At 41.7% G+C, this 25,996-nt stretch overlaps 2 protein-coding genes across 2 annotated transcripts in view; one reads left to right on the top strand and one right to left on the bottom strand.

Annotated features, from left to right (window-relative positions):
- aga (aspartylglucosaminidase) lies at positions 1-12,194 on the top strand. Its single transcript, XM_063188598.1, has 9 exons — positions 1-159; positions 1,359-1,512; positions 2,643-2,755; positions 3,981-4,093; positions 6,898-7,015; positions 7,477-7,552; positions 8,123-8,230; positions 8,957-9,090; positions 11,640-12,194. The coding sequence occupies exons 1-9, from the start codon at positions 45-47 to the stop codon at positions 11,738-11,740; spliced, it is 1,032 nt and encodes a 343-aa protein (XP_063044668.1). The 5' UTR covers positions 1-44; the 3' UTR covers positions 11,741-12,194.
- neil3 (nei-like DNA glycosylase 3) overlaps positions 12,190-25,996 on the bottom strand; it is an 18,455-nt gene continuing 4,648 nt past the window's right edge. The window contains exons 7-11 of the mRNA XM_063188597.1: positions 20,520-20,686; positions 17,988-18,227; positions 16,949-17,096; positions 15,250-15,406; positions 12,190-13,682 (exon numbers count right to left, since the gene is read on the bottom strand). Coding sequence (XP_063044667.1) covers positions 13,500-13,682; positions 15,250-15,406; positions 16,949-17,096; positions 17,988-18,227; positions 20,520-20,686 — 895 coding nt within the window. The 3' untranslated portion in view covers positions 12,190-13,499. The remainder of the gene's footprint in view (positions 13,683-15,249; positions 15,407-16,948; positions 17,097-17,987; positions 18,228-20,519; positions 20,687-25,996) is intronic.

Here is a 25,996-nt window from a genome sequence, read left to right on the forward strand (position 1 = left end):
CACAGGCGGTAGCGATTTACTTGTGTGCGGGGAATTTCCTGAAAATGCACTTTAAACATCTGTTTGTTCTGCTGTTATGTAGAGCTAAGTTTGTATTTGTTGAAGCGTCCCTCCCGCTAGTCATTAACACTTGGCCATTCCGAGATGCAACTGCGGCAGGTAGGCTAAATTGCTTGCCTACGGCAGCTTTTTGCAGGATATCAGCGTCCATGTTCATGTAATCACATAGCCTACTAGTACTGCAATATGTGTTTTTTTGTGTATGATCAATCTTTTCGTGCACAAATCATTGTATTCAATGCTCTAAAACAGCGGCAATAGAGCACCATTTTGCAGTAACACCGCAACAGTTTGTAAACCACTGCAGCAGGCAGAGATGTTGGGTCTTTCTCAAAACCTAGGACAGTGTCCTTCCAAGTGTATCAGCCTAATTAGTCACGCCCAGTGATTGGATACTTATTGGTGAACTCTGCAGAATATCCAATCACTGGGTGTGACTAATAAAGAGTATCCAATCACTGGGTGTGACTAATTAGGCTGATACACTTGGAAGGACACTGTCCTAGGTTTTGATAAGGGCCCGTTGACTGACACGAGTGAGACCTGAGTCACAATGACTTGACTGAGACTTGGCAATACTAGTGACTTGAGTTGACTTTTAGCTTCTAATGACTTGCAATGACATGTCAAGTCTTCATTCCATTTGTATGTGAAAATATTTCATGAAAATTAAATTGCCCGTAACCACTAATAGGCCTGTTTTTTTAATTTATTTTTTAAGAATGCCAATGGCAAAGGGGGGCGTGCATAGCAGTGTGGAGAATGAATTCAGGACCAAAAGTAGTTGTCAAGATTGTGGACAGAATAGGCCTACATGGTGACTTGCTGGACTTGGCTTGGGTACGACTTGAACTTGACTTGGTCACGACTTGAACTTGACTTGGTCAATGTGTCTTAACTTGTGACTTCACTCAGACTTGATTAGAAGCAGTGCTTGAAGTGTGTGTGTGTGTGGGGGGGGGGACTCAGGGGAACTTGGTTCCCCTTCCTCGTAATTTTCATCATCAGCGTTCCGGCAGAACTCATCTTATGCGCCGCTTTTTATAAGTGGCGAAAGAGAAAAACTGGAAGGGTTCCTGCACCTCTTTCTTCCACTTCAAGCACTGATTGGAAGGACGTGCAAATTAGTGACTTGGTCCCATCTCTGGCAGTTACAGCATGCAACAGTTTTTCCCTTGTAGGGCTGCTACCAGATTCTAATGACATACTTTTATTTGTGTGTGTGTGTGTGTGTGTGTGTGTGTGTGTGTGTGTGTGTGTGTGTGTGTGTGTGTGTGTGTGTGTGCACGCTAATTAAGCGTGGGGAGCCCTGACGAAGGGTATGAGTGCAATGGATGCTGTGCAGAAGGGGTGCTCGACGTGTGAGTGGGAGCAGTGTGACGGAAGCGTGGGGTATGGAGGTCACCCTGACGAGGGTGGAGAGACTACCCTGGATGCCATGATCATGAATGGGTGAGTAAACAGCCATGCTGTGGTGTGACGTGGCTGGCAGCAAAATGTTGACCTCCATCTGAGTAACAGGGCACAACTAAAGAGCAGAGTCCATTGTACTGATACTGCACGGTCCAGCATTGTGACATGCTGTAGATCTCCAAAAGACCTTTTATAGGAGCCAGAATGAGTTTTCTTAAATTCGTATTTTATTGTAGATATTGTCATGGGCAGTCATGAGTAAGCGTTTGGGCAGTCATAGGTAAGTGGTTAGGCATCAGACTTGTAGCCCAAAGGTTGCTGGTTCGACTCCCGACACACCAGGTTGGTGGGGGAAGTAATTAAACTGTGCTCTCTCCCCCATCCTCATCCATGACTGCAGTTCTCTGAGCATGGTACCGTCCCACCGTACTGCTTTGTTGGGGCGCCATGGGGGCTGCCCCCTTGCATGGGTGAGGCATAAATGCAATTTCGTTGTGTGTAGTGCGCTGCGGAGTGCTGTGTCACAATGACAATGGGAGTTGGAGTTTCCCAGGTAGGCCTTCACTTCAGTTCATATTGCTCAAGCACAGTAAAATGATACAGTTGTTTAAAAATTCCTTCACAAAGGCCTACACATATACATTTATACACAACCACACAGATACTAAACAAAGAAACTAAATGGATGACAAAAATTATCAGAAAAATAAATGAATGAATAAAGAAGTCCCTAAAACAAGAAACAATATTGTATAATTATGTGTATGTGTGAGCATGTCTTTGTGATTGACTGAGTGATCATAAGGCAGCTATGTCTACCACCACCTAGAGGGAAACTGGGGTACTAAATGTTGAGCCGAAGGGCAAGGCTGTCCCATTACTTGGAAATAAGCTTATTTTACACCTCCCCTTGAGTTAAATAATAGGGTTTTACCGTTCTCCTGTACTTTCAACCGTTCTCTTGGTATGGCAGTGCAAATTTTACCTCCAAGCTAGCAGTTAACATTGAGTCCTATGAGACCAGCTGGCGGCTAACTGGTCTCATAGGACTCAAGGCATTCTCAACTCTGAGGCTAATTTCTTGTTTTTAATGACCTTTGAGTGTGTGCATTGCACATCATACTATAAAAGGTCAGCTGTGAGGGTCTGAGTGTGCTCCTGTGTTGCAGTGACACCATGGAGGTGGGAGCAGTGGCAGACCTGCGGAGAATCAAGAATGCCATCAGTGTGGCACGCGCCGTCATGGAGCACACCACACACACATTGCTCGTGGGAGAATCAGGTAACACACACACACACACACACACACACACACACACACACACACACACACACACACACACACACACACACACTATTATTATTATTATTATTATTATTATTATTATTATTATTTGTTATATATTATTTGTTATTATTATTACAGTTCACATTTTTAAAGCACATTGGTGCTTTATGGTGACCAGGGACAGATTTGTACCCCATGGGCCCCTGTGCCAGACAACACTCCTCCATAGGTGTTGCTAGTTTACAAAATGATTCAGGCTTTCTGGCCAGATGTTAAGAGACACTATGTTGTTGGGGTTTCAGGGGTATGTCCCCTGAGAACGTTTGAAAATACTTGTTAAAAGTGTGACTTTAACGCAATAAGGAAAAAGGAAATGTATGTCTTTTTTCACTGCCGGTTTTCTGATAGGCCTACAGCTCGACACAGCGCGAATCCAGCCTGATCTCCAAAAATTCCGTGCTCCTGGACACGGATATTAGGGACACGAAATTTGTGTCCAGGAGCACAGATTTTGCCAAAATTGTTTTCCGTGATGGGCACACGGAAGTGCTTTCTATATTCCCACAGCACTGTGTTAACTATATCATTAGAAAATACATACCAAATGCTAATCCTAAACAAAATAATGCTATAGCAATTTAAGTTGTGTATTTGATATTGTTGGTTGGTCTATCAAATTCATATAATGAATGAAGAATACTAGCTGTGCCCAGACCAAAACAATTCCTAACCCTAACCTGTCTGTAAGAAATGTTTTTTTTTTAGAAAAAATATTTGAAATTAGAAAAATCCTGAGAAAACACAAGACCATGGAAACGTAGAACTGTGCGAGTATAGAGATAGCACTTCTTTGTGTCCATCACGGAAAATAATTTTGTGTCCAAAAGCACGGAATTTTGGCAATATCCGAGCTCCTGGACGCGGATTTCGTGTCCTTTACATCCGTGTCCAGGAGCACGGAATTTTTGGAGATCATGTTGGAATCCATCGCCACTTTTTGCTTTACGATAGAACTGTGTCGTGCCTATTCGAAAAGCAAAACGTGGCGTCCGAGTCACGCTTTGTGAAGCTGTAGGCTTACCAGAAAACCGGCAGTGGAAAAGAGGCAATAGAGGCTTGGCCTTCAGGCCCTGGGCCCGGTAGGCCCGTGCAGTAATCCATCCTTGCTGTCAACTGCGTATGATAATGTGCTCATCATGTTGCATTTGTTTCCTCACAGCGTCCATGTTTGCACAGAACATGGGCTTCAAATCTGAGGACCTCACGACCAACACTTCACAGAGTGTGTTTTCCAAATGGCTGACCCAAAATTGCCAACCCAACTACAGGAAGGTGTGTGAATCTTTGTATGCATGTGTGTGTACAGTGCATATTGAGGATGTATGCATATCACCTCTGAAATTCAACATAGTGTTTTTCGCTGGTACTGTATTCACCCGTCTGAAAACGGTTACCTTTTGGAGTGTTTGAAGAAGGTCTGTTTTGGCCTTATCAACTTGACTGCTTGTGCTGAATTTTTAAAACTGGAGTGGTTGCCATGTTTTATTTTTGCCGACATGAGAAGAAATAAGTAGAAGAGAGGTGGGATTACGAAATGGCCACTGGACATTATGTTACACATAGCTGATGCGCTTTTACACTAAGCGGCTTACAGTTATTAATACAATTATTATTATTGGTTATAGTAACTACTAACCCCCACCAACCTGTCAGGTCGGGAGTGGAACTGTCAACCTTTGGGCTACAAGCCTGACATCCTAACCGCTTACTTACAACCGACTGCCCTTACTCAAACAGCCCTTTTTCAACCGACTGCCCTTGCTCTTGTTTGTTGATGGCACCAGGGGCCTCATGTACTAAGACTTCCGTATATTTCCTACTGAATCGTTGTGCATGTGACCATCTGAAAAGATAAATATACACATCAAATTTAAAATCTATTAGTCCCTGCAGAAAAGCTGTCATGTGGATTCATGTGGTATGTCCAATTTCACATGAAATGTAGAATAAATGCAATTTGTCTTTTTCCATGTTAAAGGCCAACTTCCGATAAAACACAGTTTTACTCACTCCTTTTTGAAAATCGGACGGTCACCCCAAGTTAAACTCACATGCAAGGCTCTCATAGCGGTGTGTCACCTCGACTGGCTGTATTTCCTGGTGTTTCCCAATTAACATAAACAATGTAGAGAAACGAATGAATCACGAAAGCCTTTCTGTGTTGCATCACATCGAAAGAAGGCATTGCCTACAAAGGTTTATGTTGACCCATTTTTCTAAAAACATGTCGAATATTTTTTTTCTGCTTGTTTTCAAAACCAGCAACTCCTGGTGGCCAGAAACCTATCTTAGCTTAGCTATCAGCTGGTTGCTACTCTCAGATACACACAGAGCACAAAGCCTCATACATACAGCCGTCCCACTCTGGTCGGTCCATGCCTGCAGCTCGCCTAGGGGTCGCTGTCGAAAGAGCACAGCCCTGAATGGAGCCTGCACGCCTCCGTTGGCGCCCCTATAGTGCAGTACCACCCGGGGAAGTGGCGACTCTGACTTTAGATGATCTCTCCGCAGAGCAGGAGGAGGGAGCCAATCAGAGACCTTTCTAGACGACAAACCCGGAAGACCCTCTCGTTTCTCCACAAGCCACCTTGCTAGCTTGCAAAAACGCCTTGAAACAAAGCATCCAGAACGTTTTTTAAAACAGGACCAACGCGTAACACATTCAATAACAATGGGGAACACAGCAATATTAATGAAATGACGTTGAGAGGACATCTTTAAGTCTTCTGAAATTTTTTATGAAAAGTTACTTGCATAGTTATTTTGTGCATGAACAGGCTTTGTACATAAAGCCCCATGCAACAGACTCACAGTAAAGTGTCAGTCCAATCCAGACCTCAAACAATGGCTTAATAATTACTAATAGTTATCATTAAAAACCTCAATGAATAATTAATGCCAGAAATATTTTGGTAATAATTCCTAGAGAGCATCCAGCTTTGCCTCATTTCTCTAGAAGGGATGGGGTGTTTGTGTCTTGTGATCTGTAATAAATGCATGAAGCGGCCATGAGAGGGCGGGGGTGTTTGGGAGGACTCATTTGCATGTACTGTATGTCCATGCAGACTTGGAGAGCATTTGGAGGGATATTGACTTAATCAGAATCTCAGAAGTAAGTGTGTGTGTGTGTGTTTGTGTGTGTGTGTGCATAAATATGTGTGATGAAAAGATGCCACAATGAATTATGCATTATGGCTTTTGTGGGAGAGGAAGTCAACTCCTTGCATCTGTTGGTCCTCACACAGTCTGTGTCTTTCTCTCTCTCCCTCCTACTGTTCACTCTCTCGACAGGCTATGCGTTGTCCATTTCCCTGACCTCATAATATTCACCTTTACCAAGTGTCTCTACAAACCTTCCCCCTTATTCTGAGCACTATGCTTTTATTTAAACCAATGCCAGGTGAAGCAATAGTCCCATCATGTTTATATTTCTTGCAGAAGTCGCGTGACGTCATGGCTGAATATTTCAAGGCTTTCTCTGGGAGTTTTCATAATTTCTAGAGGAATCATGCTACAAATGAAAATTTAAATAATTGTTAGCATAGGTGTGACCTACTTTACCACAGTTACTTTGTGCTTAAGTTTTTTTTGCTTCTGTCTCAGTTGAATATGTGATGAGGTACTACCAGAACTGCTGGAAAATGACTTGCTCACTATAAAATCTCACCCTCCAAAGACTGTGTCATCCATCACATATATCTACTGTTTGCTCCGGCTGTATTACTTATGGCCTGTCCATAACACTGTCCTATTGAATGCTTCAATGACTTTGGCTGTGTGACAGTCCTGTTGTGCATATTTATGTTAGAAAGAAGTAGAGAATGGAGAGGCCTCTCTTTTACATGCTATTGCTGTCAGCTTTCTGCTTCTAGTCTGATTCTTTCAGTGAATTGTATGGATATACAAGCCCACCCCACCCCACCCCGCCGTCGTACCCCTGTACTGTGACAATGTGGGTTAAATGCCTTTCTTCAGGCCACTTGAGCCACAGATGATGGATGCACATTGGTTATTCACCTGTACACAGATTTTCCTCCCATGCGGTCCTTCCATGAAAGATCTTCTCTCCTCCACAGAATGTTTCTCCTGATCCCAGGACGTCATGTGGACCTTACAGACCAAGTGAAGAGAAGCAGAGGACATGCCAGCAACACAGCCACATTAGACTGGATATCCATTCTCATGACACCATCGGTAGGCTACTGCCTTCGAGACTTCAAGACATTTACTGCCATTAGACAGTTCCATTACAACGTGTTGCACTTTTCTCCAAAACAACATTCAGTTATTTAGAAGCAGGGTATTGGTTACAGTGCCTGGAGCAGTGTGGGGTTAGGTGCTAACTCAAGGGCACTTCAGTCATGGCTGGAGGCATAGGGAGAGGTAAGGGTGGGAATCAAACTTGCAACCCTCTGATTTTAAGACCACCTGCCTAACCACTTAGCCATGACTGCCCACACAGTTCTCTGTGCAACACAGCTAGATGAACCAGAGTAAAGCATTCGTTTTCAAAAGAGCACAGTGCAGTTGTTACATTCATGCCGTCATTCTACTGTAGCTGTGCTTGGTTTTTGGTGTCTTCTGGCACTGTTCTTTCTCATCATAATTAGTCTGCACCCTCTATAAGAATGTGTGCTATTGCTTTTTGACTGCAGGAATGGTGGTGATTGGACAAAATGGCAGTGTGGCCGCTGGAACGTCGACCAATGGAGCAAGACACAAAGTCCCTGGGTGTGAGCCTCCGCATGAGAGCAAAAACATTATATTACATTGCACTACATTACACTTAGAGGATGTTGTTATACAAAGCACCTGGTAGTTGTTTAGGTACAGGGAGCAATGTGGGGTTAGTCCCACATTTTAGTCCCTGGAGCAATGTGGGGTTAGTTGCCCAAGGGCAAAAAATGCCTGCTGAAGGCCTGCCTGAGCCATTTTCTGAAACAGGTACGGTCAGCTTATATAAAACCTAAATATCTTAGCCTCTGAAGCACATAAAACGTGAAATGAACTGCAGTTCAAGGCTAAGTCCCTCATATTGCATCAGAATATGTTCATTCAAATCGAACATACCAAGTTTTTTATTTAAAACATCTCAAATTTCATGAGCCTAAAGCTGCATCGTGCAGCTTCTGGCGCTAGGATCAAGATTGCGCTATGCTGCATCCAAAATCAATTGTGAGTGTAGGAGAGCACATGCATATGACTGTGGTATGTTTTATTTGCGAATCTCCTTGCTTTACTTGCTTATATAATATGTGTATCTTTTCCTCTGTGTGTGTGCATGTGTGCACCGTCCTTCAGTCGAGTAGGGGATTCCCCCATTGCTGGGTCCGGCTCCTATGCAGACAGCACTGTGGGAGGAGCAGCTGCCACTGGGGACGGCGATGTGATGATGCGTTTCCTGCCCAGGTTTCTTTTTGGCATTTCACTTGTTGACATCTTTCTCCTGTCTCGCCTCCAGCCTCCTCTCTTTCATCAACCTCTAGCCACGTCGTTTTGATCTGTCTAATGTTTGTGTGCGCAGTTCATTATTTAAGTGTGTATGTGTTTGCCTGTCTTTTTTGCCTCTCCATCTCATGTGCTGTTGTTTTGATCACATTGGTCTAGTGTGTGTGTGTGTGTGTGTGTGTGTGTGTGTGTGTGTGTGTGTGTGTGTGTGTGTGTGTGTGTGTGTGTGTGTGTGTGTGTGTGTGTGTGTGTGTGTGTGTGTTTTCAATCAACCAGTCCTGTCAAGTGTTTTGATTTACATTTCTCAAATTCTCTTTGAGCATGAGTGTGATGGAGTGAGTGCAGTAATATGTTCATCTCTGGTTATGTTGTTTTCATTTTTGAAACATCTTCTCCTCACCTGTGCTTCACAAACGTCCTAACATTAATGGACAGTGATGGGCAAACTAGATTCATTAGTTGCAATCCAGTTCCACATATTCCTGTTCTATCTGTCCAATCACATGATGACCATTCAACCAGGCCTGGTAGGTGAAACAGGTCACTTGGAATATGCGGCACAGGATAGTAAACAAATGAACGCAGGTTGCATATCACTGTTTTTGAAATATCAACAGTTACATTGTCAGAGTTTTTTTTTCAAAGCCAGTGTTATGGTGTTCTTCTCACCTGTGCTCTGCTGTGTAGCTTCCTGGCTGTGGAGCTGATGAGACAAGGAGTGGAGCCGAGGGTGGCGTGTAAAGCGGCGCTGAGCAGAATCAAGCCGTACTACCCAGCGTTCTTCGGAGCCATAATCTGTGCTAACGTCAAAGGAGACTATGGTGAGTAGCAACAGCCTTGAGAGCACATAATACCCGACCACCAATGACTGTTCTAACACGCAAGATGAGGGATCCGCAGACAAAATAACATTACCTCACATTCTGCCTTATTCCTTGACCTTCTTGCAAACACAATATTGGCAACATGGATGGTAGATGTTGCACGAGGATGAATGTCTGCTTGGAGCAGAGCTATGAAAAGGCAAACGTGTCTTTAGATTTATGATCTATGATGAAGTGAAAGATTAGGAAAGTAAAGTAAAACTCAGTGTCCCCAATGTTTGTGTCCTAAATCATGTATCATATCGTCACTGTCAGGCAGAAACCTTGCATTTTCGCTTTTCATTGTTTTTTTCTTATTCATTTATGAATAACTAATTTCTGAATAAATAATAATTTCAACATTAGAGTTGGATATTAAATAATGTATCAGATACATACTCTTGGAGACTGACCAGTAGCACTGATTGATATTTTATAATGAAAAAAAATAACGGATATAAGCCAGGTGTCTGCTGGACAGCAACAATGTTTATAAAACACTGTCTCCCATCAGTAGTGGATCCAATCTTCCCACAAACTAACCTTTATATCACCAAGCCCATGTGATGTAAAAAAAAACACAAGAAAGCTGTTGTGCTCACCACCCCAGACTAACCTGATGTGATGAACTCTCTGTAATCCCATAATGTTGTTCCGCCCTCGCTGCTCACCGCAGCTCCCCAAGGATCGCCTTTGTGTTGGAGTTGTGTCTGCGTCAAAGTCACTGCTTCCCCTGCTGATGTCAGCACAGCTGGAACGACTGTAGGACGCCCTGTGTGTGTGTGTGTGTCTGTGTGTGTGTGTGTGTCTGTGTGCGTGTGTGTGTGTCTGTGTGTTGACGGGGAATAAAAGAATCATTTCTGAGAAAGGTGAAGAAAGGAGGATAGGAAGCCTGTGAAAATGCTTGTGAAACTTGCGTGCCCTTAGGGTGGGGGACAGAATGGAAAGCTGCATTCGAGGCCTAGCGAGAGCAGGTGAGTGCGTGAATAAGGGAGAGCGAAAGATAAAAGAGAGAGTGTGAGAAAGTGGTATGAAAGTGGAAAGGGGGATAAAAGAAGAGAGGATGGAAATAAGGGAAGCGAATCCAGTGACACTGCTGCAACAAGAGTAAGAGAGCTGCTGTGATGAGAGGAGGGGGAGAGAGAGTGTCTAAGAGAGCAGAGAAGAGAGGGTGAAAAGAGAGGGAGCGTAGGAGAGTGAAGAAAGGAATTAAAGCAAATGCAAGAGCACCTTGGGGCAATGAGAAACTTAAAGCAGGTGGCAGTAGTATGTGTGTGCGCGCATATGTGTGTGTGTGTCTGAGAAGAGACTTGTCACCAAGGAAATGTGGGTTTCTGCTTAGACCTAAAGTGCAAAATATGTGTCGGTCGCAGAGTTGAAAAAGGGGGCTGCCTCTTTCACACTCAATTTACATTAATTTTGTTTCTCTGGGTGGCTCTTCTAAGGTGAGTTGCATATTCAAATGGCAATAAGAGGATGTCATGGTCTCTCACCTTATATACAATACATAAATAGGAACACGAGCAAATCTTTGTTTCGTTTAAAAAATCTTTAACAGACTTATCAACTGCATATTTAAAGCGGAATAATAAATCATCATTTTGCATTTTATGTGAGAAAAAATCAAGTCATTTGCGTAATTTTGTTGAATAAAATACAACTGTGTGTTCAACCTACCGGAGTAAATATTTATCTGAAGGCTTTATTTGGAATTCTCTGGGCAGAACTTGAAAATTCATCTGAAAATTCCTGTACTCCATTTCAAATGGCTACAGAGGCAACCTGCGCTGAACCACAGATGTGGATTTGATTTGATTTGACTGAAGTTCCAAAAACCTTTAATCTGTAAAGAAGTAACCACAAGTGCTGCATTCAGCTAGCTATTGTCATTACCTTGATATAGCGAAGTGTTCTTATACAAGTCTGTCAATATGGTGGTCAGAGTTGTCTGAATGTTTTTAATTAATTTGGGTGAAAGTGAACAGTCTGAGGTCTAAAATATTTATGTCTTGTAGATAATCTGGACCCTGAGTCTGTTGAATAAAGTTATAGATCAGAGGTGAGGTAGCTTATTAGTTGTACAATTATGTGCAAAAAAAGAATGTGTTTTCAACAATATGAGTAAAGCTATCATGCGTTGTGAACACTGAACATAATATCTGAAATAAAAACATGGGGTAAAGGGTGTATTATTTAATAACTTTCCAGAATCTATAGAAAAGTTATACTGCCGTGTTAAAAATGCAGTGTCTGCATTTTTTTCAAACAAATTTAAATATCCAGTCTAGAAACACATTGGACTATATTTTATGCATATCTGTATTTGGGGAGGAATGGCTGTTTGTGTCTCAGTAAATACCTCAACTGAGAGGGAATAGAGAGAAAAATTTTCGGAGAAAAAGAAAGCAATAGACATGCTAGCTAGAGACGTGTTGATTATAATGTATGTGGTGATTACCGTCTTAAAAATATTCATTCTTCCTTGCCTTATCACTTATATTTTACAGGTGCGGCCTGCAATCTTGTGCCTGGATTCAGCCAGTTCCCATACATGGTGTCGGACCCCCTGACTGGCAACCCCCTCCTGAAGAAGGTGGACTGCTTCTGAAGACCACACTGCCAGAGGGGAGGGAGGAATTTTTCTGCATCATTTTCAGTGATGGACAACCTGGATTCAGACGATTGTCTGGTTGAATGATCACCTGCTTGAATTGGTCTGGTAAAACCAGGAATATGTGGCAGGCACTGCATTGTAATGAATACAGGTTGCTCATCTCTGATTATTTTTAATAGGTTTTCTATGAATCAAATATTTATTTTTATACAGTCTTAATTGCAAAATAATGTGTTCTTGTGCAAATTGAGTCATTGCCTAGGTCTGTAATGCGATAACCAAATTTCACTGGGTTTAAAGGCCAACCAATCATCGGCAAAAAAACGTACTGTTTAATGCCCATCACAGAAACTCTGTCCGAGCTTCTGTGTCACTTTTACTGAAATGTTTTAAGTGTAATGCAGTCGACCATATAGTGAAATGAAATAAACCTGGATTCTGCCTTCAATTGTCTTCAGCAAATTGAACATTTTATTTGAGACATACATTCATTTTTACACCCACACAACTCCAGTATCATGTACGAGGTTGATGCCTGGTCAGGCTGGCGGCCATCTACCTGGAACCAATTACACCTGTGATGTGTGAAACAGGTATGTTGGTCATCAGTCATGCCAGAACTCAACTGGTTCTAGAACCCTGGGCTGCCGGTACCGGAGGTGCATGCAGTTCTCCACAGGGTTCCCCATCCTGCCACGTCCAACTCATCTCTCTCTCTGTTCCAGCCTCCTGCCCTGACGCTCTTCAGCCAAAATGGCTGCCCGCCTATTTCCTATTCAGGGCATAGCTCAACCTGACGTGGCTAATCAGCCCGGCGTGAAGAAGGGAAATTGTCTATTCCTGCTCAGTCAGAATGACAAGCTTACCACTCTTGTCTGACCACAACAAGGGGGGAGACTGAGAGAGAGTGAGAGTGTGTGTGTGTGTGTGTGTGGTGAGCGAGAGATAAAGAATCAGTCTTTCTGCACATGCAGTAACCACACTGATCTGGAAAGGCTACGACAGGTGGGGGAGAGTGAAAGTGCGTGTGTGTGTTTGAGAGAGATATTTTGCACGCTGTGGCTTGGTGTAAATCAGGTCGTCCCGTCAGGGCTCCCCACAGGGGCCGTCGGTGGCGTGGCTTAGACATGGCAGCTCACGCTGTCCACTACGAGCTCCAGCGAGCACACATGAAACAAGGCCAGCTTCACACCTCAGTTAAAACAAGACCCCTCTGCATGTCAATGACCAGCATTGCATAAAAAAACAAGGCAGAAGGGAAACATCCTTCTTGAAATCAGCTGTAATTGTTCTATGACTTTGGGGTACAAAAGGTAACTGTGTGCACTGCAACAACACTACTGCTTGACCAGGACAGCAGTAGCCTATGTGTGTTGTACACATTTGAGCCACAAAACATTCAATTAACAATTGAATAAATAATAATGAACAATTCATTATTCAAAGTCACTATTGCTATGTAATTATGATTAAATTTAACCATCTATACAGTAATTATTTCACATACATACATACAGAATATTGAGCCAAAATAATGCGGTTTTGTGATTCAAATATTGTCTGAGTGTATTTGTGTGAGTGTGTATGATGCCAACTGCCAGTCTGTTCTTAGCCCACTGGAAGAAGTCACAATGTGGTCCTCTCTGCAACTACAACACCACTGTCTGACCAGGACAGAGGTGTTGAGGTGTGTGTTGAGGTGTGTGTGTGTGTGTGTGTGTGTGTGTGTGTGTGTGTGTGTGTGTTCGTGTGTTCAGCAGCCAGGCAGGATGCTGACTCCTGGTCCGTTCTCGGCCCACTGGAAGAAGTCACACTGCTGGCCTCGCTTCATAGGGCAGGTGTAGAAGTTGCGGCCATTGTTTGGGCCCATTTTCAGCACCGTCCTCATCAAGGTCCGTTTGCCATGGTTACAGGCAGGGAAGTGAAGATCTGCCCACTGGAAGAAAGAACAAGAGAGCAGGGGACAGATTAACAGAGAGCTAGAGGCAGGATTCCCACCCCCAGTCAGATGCAACATTCGCTGACTTTTTCATGACCTAAACATAATGTTCATGTCTTTTTCACAGATAAATGGCATGACTAAGCAAAGCCCATCACAAGATTTAATTGAGCACAGTGACTTTTTTGAAGCATGTGTTATCAGTTTTTGCACAAGACATTCACATGTGGACGGTTTCACTTCACGCAGTTTATAGATAAAGGAGACTAGGGTTGGTCGTCACATTTTTAACTTACATCTAGATCCTATAGAATCCATTCTTTTATCGGTTTGTCAAAGGCACCTTGCGCAAATGTGACAACCAACCCCTTTATTATTCTTATTTATTAAAAACGATGCAAGATTTTAAATTTCAATGAAATGTGAACCTAAATATACAGTAGCTCATGTACACAAAATCATCAAATAAGGTCCATTTGCTACTTTTTATACTTTTCAGAATTTTAAAAATGTAAATATATATGGTATTTCACACAATCTGAATGTAAAACACCACAGGCCATGAAAAAAATTCAATTCCAATGATTATCTGTGAATCTAAACTTACCAAGTACATTTCGTTGGTTCTTTTTTAAACTTTCAAATTAACACGTTTAACACATGGACTGCCCTAGCTAAGAAAAATCTTAACCAAATTGTAGCTTACACTTTATACTTTCAAATGGCAATACTAATTTAGACGCGATGCACAGTGTAATGAGTGAGAAGGAAAACATTAGATGGCTGAACATGTTCATTTGTCATGTGAAAAACACATCATGTTGTCTCACTTCAAGGATATAATGTTTTACCTACACTATAAATGTAGATGCCCTGTGACACTAATTACAAACATTTCCGTGTCGATCTTCAGAGCGATCTTTAGAGGCCGAGATATGTTGAGTGTGAGAACCAATACCACTCTCCTACAGGGGTTTCCATATTGAAACTCCACCATACTCCAGAATAATTCCTCAACTCAAAAAATAAGAGACAACAGGCTGTATACAGTCAGACATGAGGAAATAAAAACTCAGTTAGAGAAAACAGTTAGCTGGGACGGGAATTAAGGGGCCAACCTAGGTGCCAATCAATAGAGAAATTAAAACATGAAGTTATCCACCCTGGTCTGTACTTGGTGTATCAATTGCACTGATAGGTTAAAATGTACAAGACTAAAGTGTAGCGAAAGGGCAGACTGTTTTCACAAAATGAGCCTTAACTGAAATTCCTTGAATAAACCCTGACCTGTGTGGAACCCTGAAGAATACAGAGGAAGAAGTGAAAACACCAGAGACAAAAGGATAGCTACAGGCATGAAGAAATAAACAGAGGTGTGTCAGGGAAAGGGCAATCTACCCACCCTCCTCCATTCTACAGGGCCTTCTTGTTAAAATACAAAAGGATGCAATCAGAAAATGCTTCTCTCCACTGGCATGGGATCCGTTTTAATAATGCACTCCTCCTGTTTCATCTTCAGTGTCTGAGCATACTTGAAGAGTTCCGCGGCCTTGGCCGAACCCACCTCAAAAAAGTTGCACTTGGTCTCGCGCGGGAGAGCGCATGAGTAGAACTGCCTGCCGCGGTTCTCGCCGTCTTTGTTCACCACGCGCAGCACACACGCACGGCCGTGAGACGTGCAGCAAGGTATCTTGGGAGAGGAGGAAGAGTGGTTTTCCTTCCTGCATATAGATGCAATACAGAAAGAAAAAAACATCAAGGCCCTTAGTCATGACAATGTGGTGGAAAAGCATGGAATGTCATAATTCCATTTCCCACCTTTTTATAACATGAAATGTAGTACATTCAACATTCATTTGAAAAAAAACTCATAATTACATTTGGTCAGGTGTAATGAAAACCATGTTTGTTATTCAATGTAGCAGGTCCTATTTCAATTCACAGTGCACATAACATTGTTTGCCTTTTAACAAAGGAAATGGGAATACTTTAAAATGATCAAAGTAAAATAGCAATTATTCGACAACATTTATCTCTGCTGTCACTCATTCAGGACTATGAGTACTGCAGTATGATGGTAACAATATGATAGTAATGAATAGTAGCCATATAGGCTTTTTAGCAAAGCGTCATTCAGTGAAATAATTGTGGTCATTCAGAGAATTTTTCAAAAAGTAAAATTCTTACAAAACTTATTTGTTTAGCACATCACATGCAGGAGCATACCAACAAATGAATTATTGTGTATTTGAAACTGATTTTCTTGCCGGTAGAAATACTTTTTTGCTGCCAAATGGGTAAAATGCACCTGTTGAAAGAATATCAACATTGTAAAAATATTTCCAATTGCCACTAACTTCAACATTTTAGGTTTGATGAATAACTAAGTCATGTAACTCATTTCATTTTTTTAAAAGTCATCCATGGGTTTTTTTTTGCATTACCAACTGTATTACACTGAATGACATTTTATGGGTCACCTTTTAGAAAATGTGGCAAACATGTATGTTGCTGTATGTATGTTTTCTGAACAGAAAATAATAAACTTAAAAACTCCACACTCCGATGTACCCAAAAAAGTCGAAAAAGGTCGACAGATAATAATTTTATTTTTTAGGCTTGAAAACCCTGCTTTGTCTTTATCCCTTTTTGTCCCATTTTTAGTAACCATTAGCATGCCCCGCATGACTTAACTTAAGTAAACAGCAGCATGTAATGCCCTTCTACGCAAATGTTTGATTTGAGACTGGGAATAAAGTTAGTCTGTTCAGCTGTTAACTTATCCGTTTGCTCATTCAGTTCACCTATTCTACAAATAGTGAGTCATCCCATACCCTTAAAAGACTCCTGCTGCTATCTTTTTCAGTGCCATCATCCTTCCCCGTACCAGAAATATTCTAAAGGGAACTTTAAAATGAGTATGGACAAAGATGTTCTATGTGTTAGTTTAAAATAGGATCTTGCCTGTCCTTTAATATCTATACTGTGTTTCCCATACATAGATGATTCTAGAGCGCAGCGACACAAAATAAAAACCGATCACTGCAAACAGATCTACAGCCACACATACTGTACATGTCAATGGGAGTGCACGCCACTTGCTCGCACGCCAAATATTATTTTTGCCAGTAGCACCACACAATGCTACTTGTTCTGAGCCAGGATAAATCACTGCTATAGGTACATGAGCTGCTCTCCTCAGTCACAATCTGACTACCATTTGTACACCTCGTTTTCATGAAAATGGGATTCGTTCAAGTTACCTGTTAGAGCCATGATACTGGTATGGTGACGTCCCAGAGTAAATCGGACCCGACCCACTGTCTGTTTTTGCCCTCTTACATGGCGGCGTGTAGGATCCTCCCACATCGGTCTTCATCTTTGCCATACTAATACCATCGTAAGGGCTACCTACAAGAGGTGTACAAAGTGCACAAATTGTTTTAGTAGGGATAGCTATTACATCGCCTGTGTTAATTCTGTAGAATGCGCTGTTGCACTTGAATGGGGCTCTCAAACAGTCGCACGTCTGACATTTCTCAGCAACAGATGTGGTGGTCTATATCAGACTGCCGTCAGGCAATGAACAGAATGTCTGCTGTCTAGCGACACCAGCTGATTTTCACACTTGGAAAACTGCTGACCTGCACAGAATTTGCATAATGTAGGCAATAATGGTTGTCATAATTATGATGAAATATAGGAAGAGGACATGTTTGTACTTTAAAGTTGTATGAATCATGTGTGCTTCCAACAGAGAAACATCTCAGTTGGTCCCTAAAATCTGGTGTAGTTGGGGTAGAAAGAATACAGGAAGAGGACATCTATGTATGTAATCTAAGGTGGGATAACATTCTGTGAGGCGGTCCCTGTCATGGAATAGCTCCCTTCAGAGAGATCAAAATCAAGAACTCTCTGTCTGTCACTATTCCACAACAGGGACCTTCTCGCCAAACGTTATCCCTTACACAACACTTTCGAAAACATGAAAGTAAAGTCAAAGTCACAAGTTGTCAAAATGTATGATATTCAAGTACAGGAACTTCACTGGGTGAATTTACTTAGTTACTGTCCATCACTGCTGCCAACCAGCCCACAATGGCAGACTATCTCACCTTTGACAAGTTACAAATTATCAAAATGTAAGCTACCGGTACTCAAGTGAAGTACATTTACTTGAAAAAATGTGCTTTAGTACAGTATTTCAGTAAACACTTAGTTACTGGTTTTTAAATGCATGTTGAATCCATGGGTGTTTAAATGCATGTGAAATGCTAAGGTGTTAACACGCATGTTACATACTCTGCATCTCCCTGTTGACTTGTGTTGGTGTTGGTGTTGCTGTAGTTGCGGTGCGCGCTCCACCAGGGGGCGGTGTGCTGAGGTCTGACAGGACAAGGGTAGTGTGGCCAAAGGCAGCACGCCGGTTCATCTTAAGCTCCTGGACAGGCTTAGTGAAGGGGATGCATGGGTACTTAATCAGATGTGTGGTGGAGAAGTCTGCTGAGTCAGACGGCTGCTCCTGATGTTCCTGTGGTGGGGCTGCATAAGAGATAGGAGGAGTCTTAAAGGTGCCAGGCAATGCACTGCGATAAGTGGTGGTCAGATTAAACTCAACGTCATTTAACTAAAGCAGAGCAGGCAAAATACTCAAACCAATCCAAACAACCTCACAGGGGAGTTCCCAAAAGCAGGTTCCGTAACTCTCATGGATATGTTGACTCTAAGCAAGTGGTAAATCTCTCAAAAAGAGCGGTTTTCCAGTCAACAACGACAAGAGGGATCTGCTGTTAGCAGATTTGCCTCTTGCTTTGAGTTGCTTTATCGGGGTCAGTGAACCGTGTCATAGGAATATCCCCCCTGGAGTGATGCACATCCGTGTGAGCTTATTGACCTTTCACACAGAGTATTTTCTAGCGCCTCCAAGGGGCTTCCTGATAAGGCTACCTGTTCCATGCATTTTCCACTAGGCATTTCTGTATTAGATATCTCAGCGACACTGCAATCATGTTTTTGGCTGCCTGAGGAAAATAAAAACATTAATGTACTGTATGAATGTTAATCAGAAATAGAGTATGTTGGTACGCTCTCTTGAAGGACTTGAACTGATCTGGAAAAGGGAAAATCTTTTATCAAAAACCTCCAATGTAACTCATCAAAGTTCATTACATTCATTCATTCATATTAAATAAGATAAAAATGTGCTAATGATGCATAATTTAAAAAAAGGCAAACACTGACATGATATAGTTGGTCATGCACAATGTCAAATGAATTATATTGTGTTGTTTTTGTACTTGTAAACAAGTAAAATCATTGAATCAAATTACAGCCAGGCATTCAAGCTTCAAGATGAAAACTACTGTCCATCATTTCATAGATTTAAAATGAATGCTAAAATAACAAACAAAAAATGGTAGAATTGAATTCCATTTTCACATATAAATGCTCAAATGCTAGAGACTGTACCAAATTTCTTATAGGCTGCTTACAGGCTAAAGACAGCGGCTCGATGACTCCATCCCTACATAAACAGTTGTATGATCAGATACGACTTCTGTGGTGAGCGTCTACTTAGGCGTTCGTTTCAGTCGACATTAGCACTTAGCTTACGTGGGCTAGTTGACTAGTGTGAGACAGACAGACGACGGAATCGTAAAATAGGCTATAAAAAGATCTAGCAACATCATATTTAGATGCTACAATGTTGATATCTCGCTTCAATTTTAACATCTAAGCAATTAAATGTTTAAGATACTGTTTTAAGGCAGTACATTGGGTGGCAGCAATGTTTGTTTTCAGGTTCCCCTTAGAGAGAAAGGTGCCAAACAGCATAGGTAGTAGGCAGCAGCAAGTCACCATCCAATGTTGCACTCCAATATCCCCGTCATGCCCACAATTTCAGGCTACTGCCAGAAGAGAAAATAAACCACTTTTTTCTGTTTGGAATGACTCTTGATGACTCCATGATGTCCAGTTTAGCCAACTGGAAGGACAGCTGATTTTCCTGTTACGACCGCAGCCATAGGGTGCATTCCAATATGCGACCTTGCGTCCTCCACTTGTGCTTGTGGCCTCGTACCAGGAAGTAATAAGTCATGATGACATCAATGACAACAGCATTATATCTCAATATCTCGCAAAAGCTCAATTGTAAAGTCATTTTGTCATTTGCAAACTAGATGGTGAATGAGGAATAGTCCCCCAAAAATTGTTGTGGCAAGGCTGACAGCGGGGAAACTTGATTGTTTTCTCCACGGAGGCGGGGCATCAGAAAAACATGAGGCCACAAGCACAAGTGGAGGACAGTAAGTTACCTAACTCGGCAGCCATCTTGGCGACACCTTCGAGGAGCTTTTCAGATTAGAAAGACCACACTTAATGAAAATGAATGGCGAAACGTGAGTTTAGGACTCAATGTGAAAAGTTCATAAACACCGCACACTGGATACTGTTCTTTTTTTCTCTTTATTTTTTTGTAGCAAACTGTGAGTTTAGGACTGTCACATGCCGTGTGAAAAGTGAAAAGAGAAAGGTTTATTAGACTGGCGTCTTATGAGTCAAAATAAAGCTTTTAAAGCCACTTTGGTTATTTTGACACTGCACAAGTAATGGCAGGAGAGCAACAGTGGAACTTGAAGCTGCAAGATGATTGGACCAGCGGAACAGTGATTGGTACTTGACAGCGGAACAGGCAGCATATTTGCACACACCCACCATATTGGCGTTACCACTGTCCCCGTTTATTTCTGTGGGACATTTCATAAGTGCTCCGTCTCTCCTGAAATACGTCTCTGACTGGACACAGTGACAGAAAGAATCTATTTGACCTACCCTCTAGTCGTGGGGTCAGGCAAACCTCACAGGACGTGTTGATTGGCCGGTTGATGAGAGTGCAGAGGTGACAGGCCCACTCTTCTTCCTCCTTCTTCGCGATATGGTCATTGGTGCTGCCTCCTTGGTAAGCCCAGCCAATCAGAGTGTTGCGAGTTGGGAGTTTGCTGGGAGTGCAAAAAGACAGATAATGCATCAGACAAAATGAACTGAAATAAATAGCAAAAAGGTCCAAACTGCAGTAGAAACTCCAAAACGTGACTTTATTTGCACATTCCGGACAAAGTGTCCATCACCAAAGTCTGTTCATTTCTGACGGATGAAGGGCTCCATGTGTGAAACATTGTGCTAATCATGTCACTTGTGGCAGTGTCTACCACTGTGTGGGCTTTTGTCATTTCTTTTCAATTTGCTGCCAGTGCACAGTACAGAGAGCATGGCTAATGCATCAGGTGCAGAGCTTACACTAATAATAATTAGGAAGGAAATATATGCCTATATATTTACATACCTACATACATACCTACATACATACATACATACATACATACATACGTACGTACGTACGTACGTACGTACCTACCTACATACATACATACATACATACATACATACGTACGTACGTACGTACGTACGTACGTACGTACGTACGTACGTACGTAAGTAAGTAAGTAAGTAAGTAAGTAAGTAAGTAAGTAAGTAAGTAAGTAAGTACATAAATAAGTAAATAAATAGCAGGATGTCAGAAGAAGGTTTGGAATCTAACTGTCAATTAACAGAAAAGACATAAGCCAGTTGATTAATAAAGTAATAAATGTGACATGGATAGCAGATGCACTAGCGCGTCACAGATGCGTACATCTGCAAGTTCATTACCACCAAAGATTTGATTGGGAATAAACAATTTAAAAAATGAATTTCCAACATTTCCTCTCCATATCATTGATGTATTACAAAACACAGCAAGAAAATAATATTTATTTGTAGGCAGGGCTTTGAATCGTTATATTTTTCCAAACGGTTTGTTCCGAACAGAAACGGAATTATTTCGTTTCCGGTTATGTGTTCCACCAATAAATTGACGTTCCCGAACCGGTTAGAAAAAATATTGTTCCCGGAATGGTTAATTTTGTTCCTGTCAGCTGATTACTCCCAATAGGCCTAAGTGACGTTAATTAACCAAGAAAGACGGAAGTGCAAATGGGTCAGCCTACATTCCAAACTGTTTATTCAAGCGGATGAAAAGAATATCCTTCAGAATTTTGTCATTCAGGGACGACCTAAGCAGAGAAGCTTATTGAGGTTTATTCTCATAAACCTCAATGATGAAAATGCGCGCTCCATGCTGACTTGGGTCATGGAGAGCGCCAAGACGGACACTGTGAGTTTGTGCATATTTGAAGCGGCCATGGATGCCCAATAACGAAAAACATTCTCAGTGCGCTTTAAACACCCTTCTCTGCAAGATCTAACAATGATGAAATGGAAACTTTGCCCTTTTGTATGACAGTGTTATTTAAGATGTGGAGTGGAGACTTTGTATTCCACAGCTCTCTCTCCATTCAGTCAGAGAATGTCTGATGTCACACAGGACATGAACCTCAGCCGTCATGGTAACGTGCGCAGGAAAATAATTACTTTTTTTTTTAGTTTGAGGAACGGTATTAACCGGTTACCATAATTTTTAAATAAGTGTTCCCGTTCCAGAACATAAAAAATAATAAAGTTTCCGGTTTCATTTCTGTTCTCTGTAAAATACAAAAAGTTCCCAGTTTTCGTTTTCGTTCCTTGAACCGGTTCAAATCCCTGTTTGTAGGTGCACAGTGCACAAGAACGTATGATTGTGAATGTGTGTGTGTGGAAAAGCACTGCTTGTTTTTTTTTGTTTTTTAACAGCAACACCAACTCCCACAAGACTGCCCAAAATTATAATCAGAAAGTAGCAATGTGCTGAACAACCAACCCAAATCATCAACTGTTCCAACAGATGGGGCACTTTGAATAGACTGCATTTGGGTCATTTCACGTGAAATCAGACACTTTGGGACCCGACCGACCCGGATTTCGATCATACTTGGTGTGCCTTTTCAGTAGCAAGGTAGCACCCCAGAACTGCATTGGTTTGAATCTGACACTAATATTAAGGGAGAAACAGACTAGGAAAGGTTCACATGTGAGGGTAGGACACTATACATTCAGCCTTGAATATATCAGTCGGTGTTAGTCACAAAAAGATGCCTGTGGTGTTGTTTTAAAGCTCTTTTCTGGCTCTACATATTACACAATCACCGAATATGAATTATGATAAATTGAAAAATTAAAAATTGAATATCTAAAAAACTTAAAATGGCCAGTTCCTTGTCCAAACGTAGCCGGCAATGTCATGAGCAGCACCTAAAATGCTGGTATTCGGTTTGTTATTCATTTCAGAGAGAAGTTGACTCACAAATATGGCATCATACAGACCACTTACTAATAATATGGTAATACCATAGTAGCATCACATGACAAAACAAAAACAAAACAAAAATGGTCAGTGTCCATGGTCCCAGGTTTCAGAAACTAGGCAGATGTCCATTTATACACACCAAATGATGATATGTGAATGTTTGAACATTCCTTCTCTGTGTACCTGTGCCATCTTCCCTTTACCGTACTTAAAAGAGATAATCAATGGCTACACTCTCATTTTGTACTCTACCAGTGCATTTGAAGCAGCAGCTGTGTCTTTTGTAGATAATTTATAAGTACGTCCCGTTGCAGTTACAGGTTCCACTACCAGAAGCACATCCTGATGATCCATGACAAGTCTATCTGGTCTGAAGGGAAAAGTGAAGGATGGAGATGGCCCATGAGGATGCAGGAAGTTCAGTTTCACCTCTCCAGTGCTCAGCATACATTCCTCAAGTTAATAAAACCGACAGACAAGGACAAACGTTTCTGGTCTAGCCCATCATCAGTGTGATGTTCTTGACATTATCCTTGACAAATTCAAACAGTTGGTTTGGCGTTACAATTTTAATTGTCAATAGGACGTTGCAGACTTGCTCCGTGCAGCAAGCCATTTAACTGTCCCTCCAACGCCATCACATGGACCTTTGCCATGTGATGTGGCAAAAAAAGTGCCACTCTGCAGGTATGTGAAAATCTGCCTCGTGGTGGCACAAATTTGTTGTGTTTTTAAGGTTCTTATATTGTGCAGCACAGCCATCAGAAAAAATATAGGATCTTCTTTGGACGTTCTGTCATTGATGAAGTGTCCACTGAGGAACTGAATTAGGAGCTTCTGAAACAGATGTACAGCAATTGTATCATGAATGTTGCAGTCTGAAATAACAACAAAACAGATTTTTTTCCCAGTTTCAACTGATCTTGGTAGTAGCATACAAATGGATGGATTGTGGCCTGCACTGGTTGTTCCAGTGAAATGATTGAATAGCATCTTGAATTACAAAACTATAGTTTTAAAAATGTTCCTGGTTCAAGGGAGTCAGTCAAGGATAATGTCAAGAACATCCATTGCCAGTTTGCCACAACAGAGATGTACCATCATGAAGCTGAGAACCTGTTGAAAAGGTTTGAATCTGCAAGAACTATTCCAGGTACTCAAAAACTACACAGCTTCTGCCCATTGTCAATGGACACAGTGGAAGTTAGGTCATTTTGAGCATTCAGAGAAGGCAGAGTTGAAAGAGTGAGCTCAGTAAAGGAATGTGTTACATTTTCAAGCATCAAAGGGTATGTTGTAGCTGTATATGATGGCAAACTGGTGGCTAGCATGTGCTGAGGAATGTATGGCGAGCACTGGAGAGGTGAAACTGAACTTCCTGCATCCTCATGGGCCATCTCCATCCTTCACTTTTCCCTTCAGACCAGATAGACTTGTCATGGATCATCAGGATGTGCTTCTGGTAGTGGAACCTGTAACTGCAACGGGGACGTACTTATACATTATCTACAAAAGACACAGCTGCTGCTTCAAATGCACTGGTAGAGTACAAAATGAGAGTGTAGCCATTGATTATCTCTTTTAAGTACGGTAAAGGGAAGATGGCACAGGTACACAGAGAAGGAATGTTCAAACATTCACATATCATCATTTGGTGTGTATAAATGGACATCTGCCTTAGTTTCTGAAACCTGGGACCATGGACACTGACCATTTTTGTTTTTGTTTTTGTTTTTGTCATGTGATGCTACTTTGGTATTACCATATTATTAGTAAGTGGTCTGTATGATGCCATATTTGTGAGTCAACTTCTCTCTGAAATGAATAACAAACCGAACACCAGCATTTTAGGTGCTGCTCATGACATTGCCGGCTACGTTTGGACAAGGAACTGGCCATTTTAAAATATAAGTTTTTTAGATATTCAATTTTTAATTTTTCAATTTATCATAATTCATATTCTGAGAGTAGTTGTATTCCAAGGTGATTGTGTAATATGTAGAGCCAGAAAAGAGCTTTCAAACAACACCACAGGCATCTTTTTGTGACTAACACTGACTGATATATTCAAGGCTGAATGTATAGTGTCCTACCCTCACATGTGAACCTTTCCTAGTCTGTTTCTCCCTTAATATTAGTGTCAGATTCAAACCAATGCAGTTCTGGGGTGCTACCTTGCTACTGAAAAGGCACACCAAGTATGATTGAAATCCGGGTCGGTCGGGTCCCAAAGTGTCTGATTTCACGTGAAATGACCCATTTCAATAAGGACAATGAATAAATTATCAATGTGTCAAGACATGGTGAAGCTTATTATGAGGTTGGGGGCATCTACAGCTCAAGTTGAGCAAAAACTGGGCGCCTGTGTCTATTACACAAAACACAAATTTAACCAGTGGGACAACACAGGCCACTAACCTGGCTACCCCACACATTAATTAAATATAAAACACGACAATCACTAATGGGGAAAAAAGTATTTTTATGTGGGCTCTTATGGAATGGTTCAATGTGCTTGGGCTTGATTCAACCCTGTTTAGTTAGAGAAAAAAAAGAAGAGACAAACAGTCTGGCGAACACTAAGAGGAATCCGTCTCCATGGAGGGTGGGAGATGGTCTGCGCTTACTCTGCCATTTAAATTAATTGGGGTTCCGAATTCAAATTAATTGTGCTGTATTAGCATGACTGTTATCTATATACTGTTGCAAAAACATACAAAAATCAAGACAAAAGTGTGAATAGTGTTACCGTATCCCATCAGAAATGGAATTTGCGGGCGAGTTCTGCGTCACCACTCTCAAAGGTTTGCTGATTGGATAAACAGTGAGCGAACCGAGCTTGGAGGGTTTTGCCAGACTAGGTGTGGAGCCAAAATCTTTGGGTGGAGTACATAGGATGGCTAGTTCTCATGCATGTGTATGTGTTTTTATGTGAGAATTAATAGGTGTGCGTGTGTGCGTGTGTGTGTGTGTGTGTGTGTGTGTGTGTGTGTGTGTGTGTGTGTGTGTGTGTGTGTGTGTGTGTGTG

Source organism: Engraulis encrasicolus, chromosome 22, assembly GCF_034702125.1.
Source record: "Engraulis encrasicolus isolate BLACKSEA-1 chromosome 22, IST_EnEncr_1.0, whole genome shotgun sequence".
In the NCBI taxonomy this organism is placed as follows: Eukaryota; Metazoa; Chordata; class Actinopteri; order Clupeiformes; family Engraulidae; genus Engraulis; species Engraulis encrasicolus.

Excerpts from the sequence above, each read along its gene's own strand:
- aga (XM_063188598.1), top strand. The coding sequence starts at position 45 with ATGCACTTTAAACATCTGTTTGTTCTGCTGTTATGTAGAGCTAAGTTT. Across the intron at positions 2,756-3,980 it reads ATTGCTCGTGGGAGAATCAG|CGTCCATGTTTGCACAGAAC; the intron begins GTAACACACACA and ends GTTTCCTCACAG. Across the intron at positions 8,231-8,956 it reads ATGATGCGTTTCCTGCCCAG|CTTCCTGGCTGTGGAGCTGA; the intron begins GTTTCTTTTTGG and ends TCTGCTGTGTAG.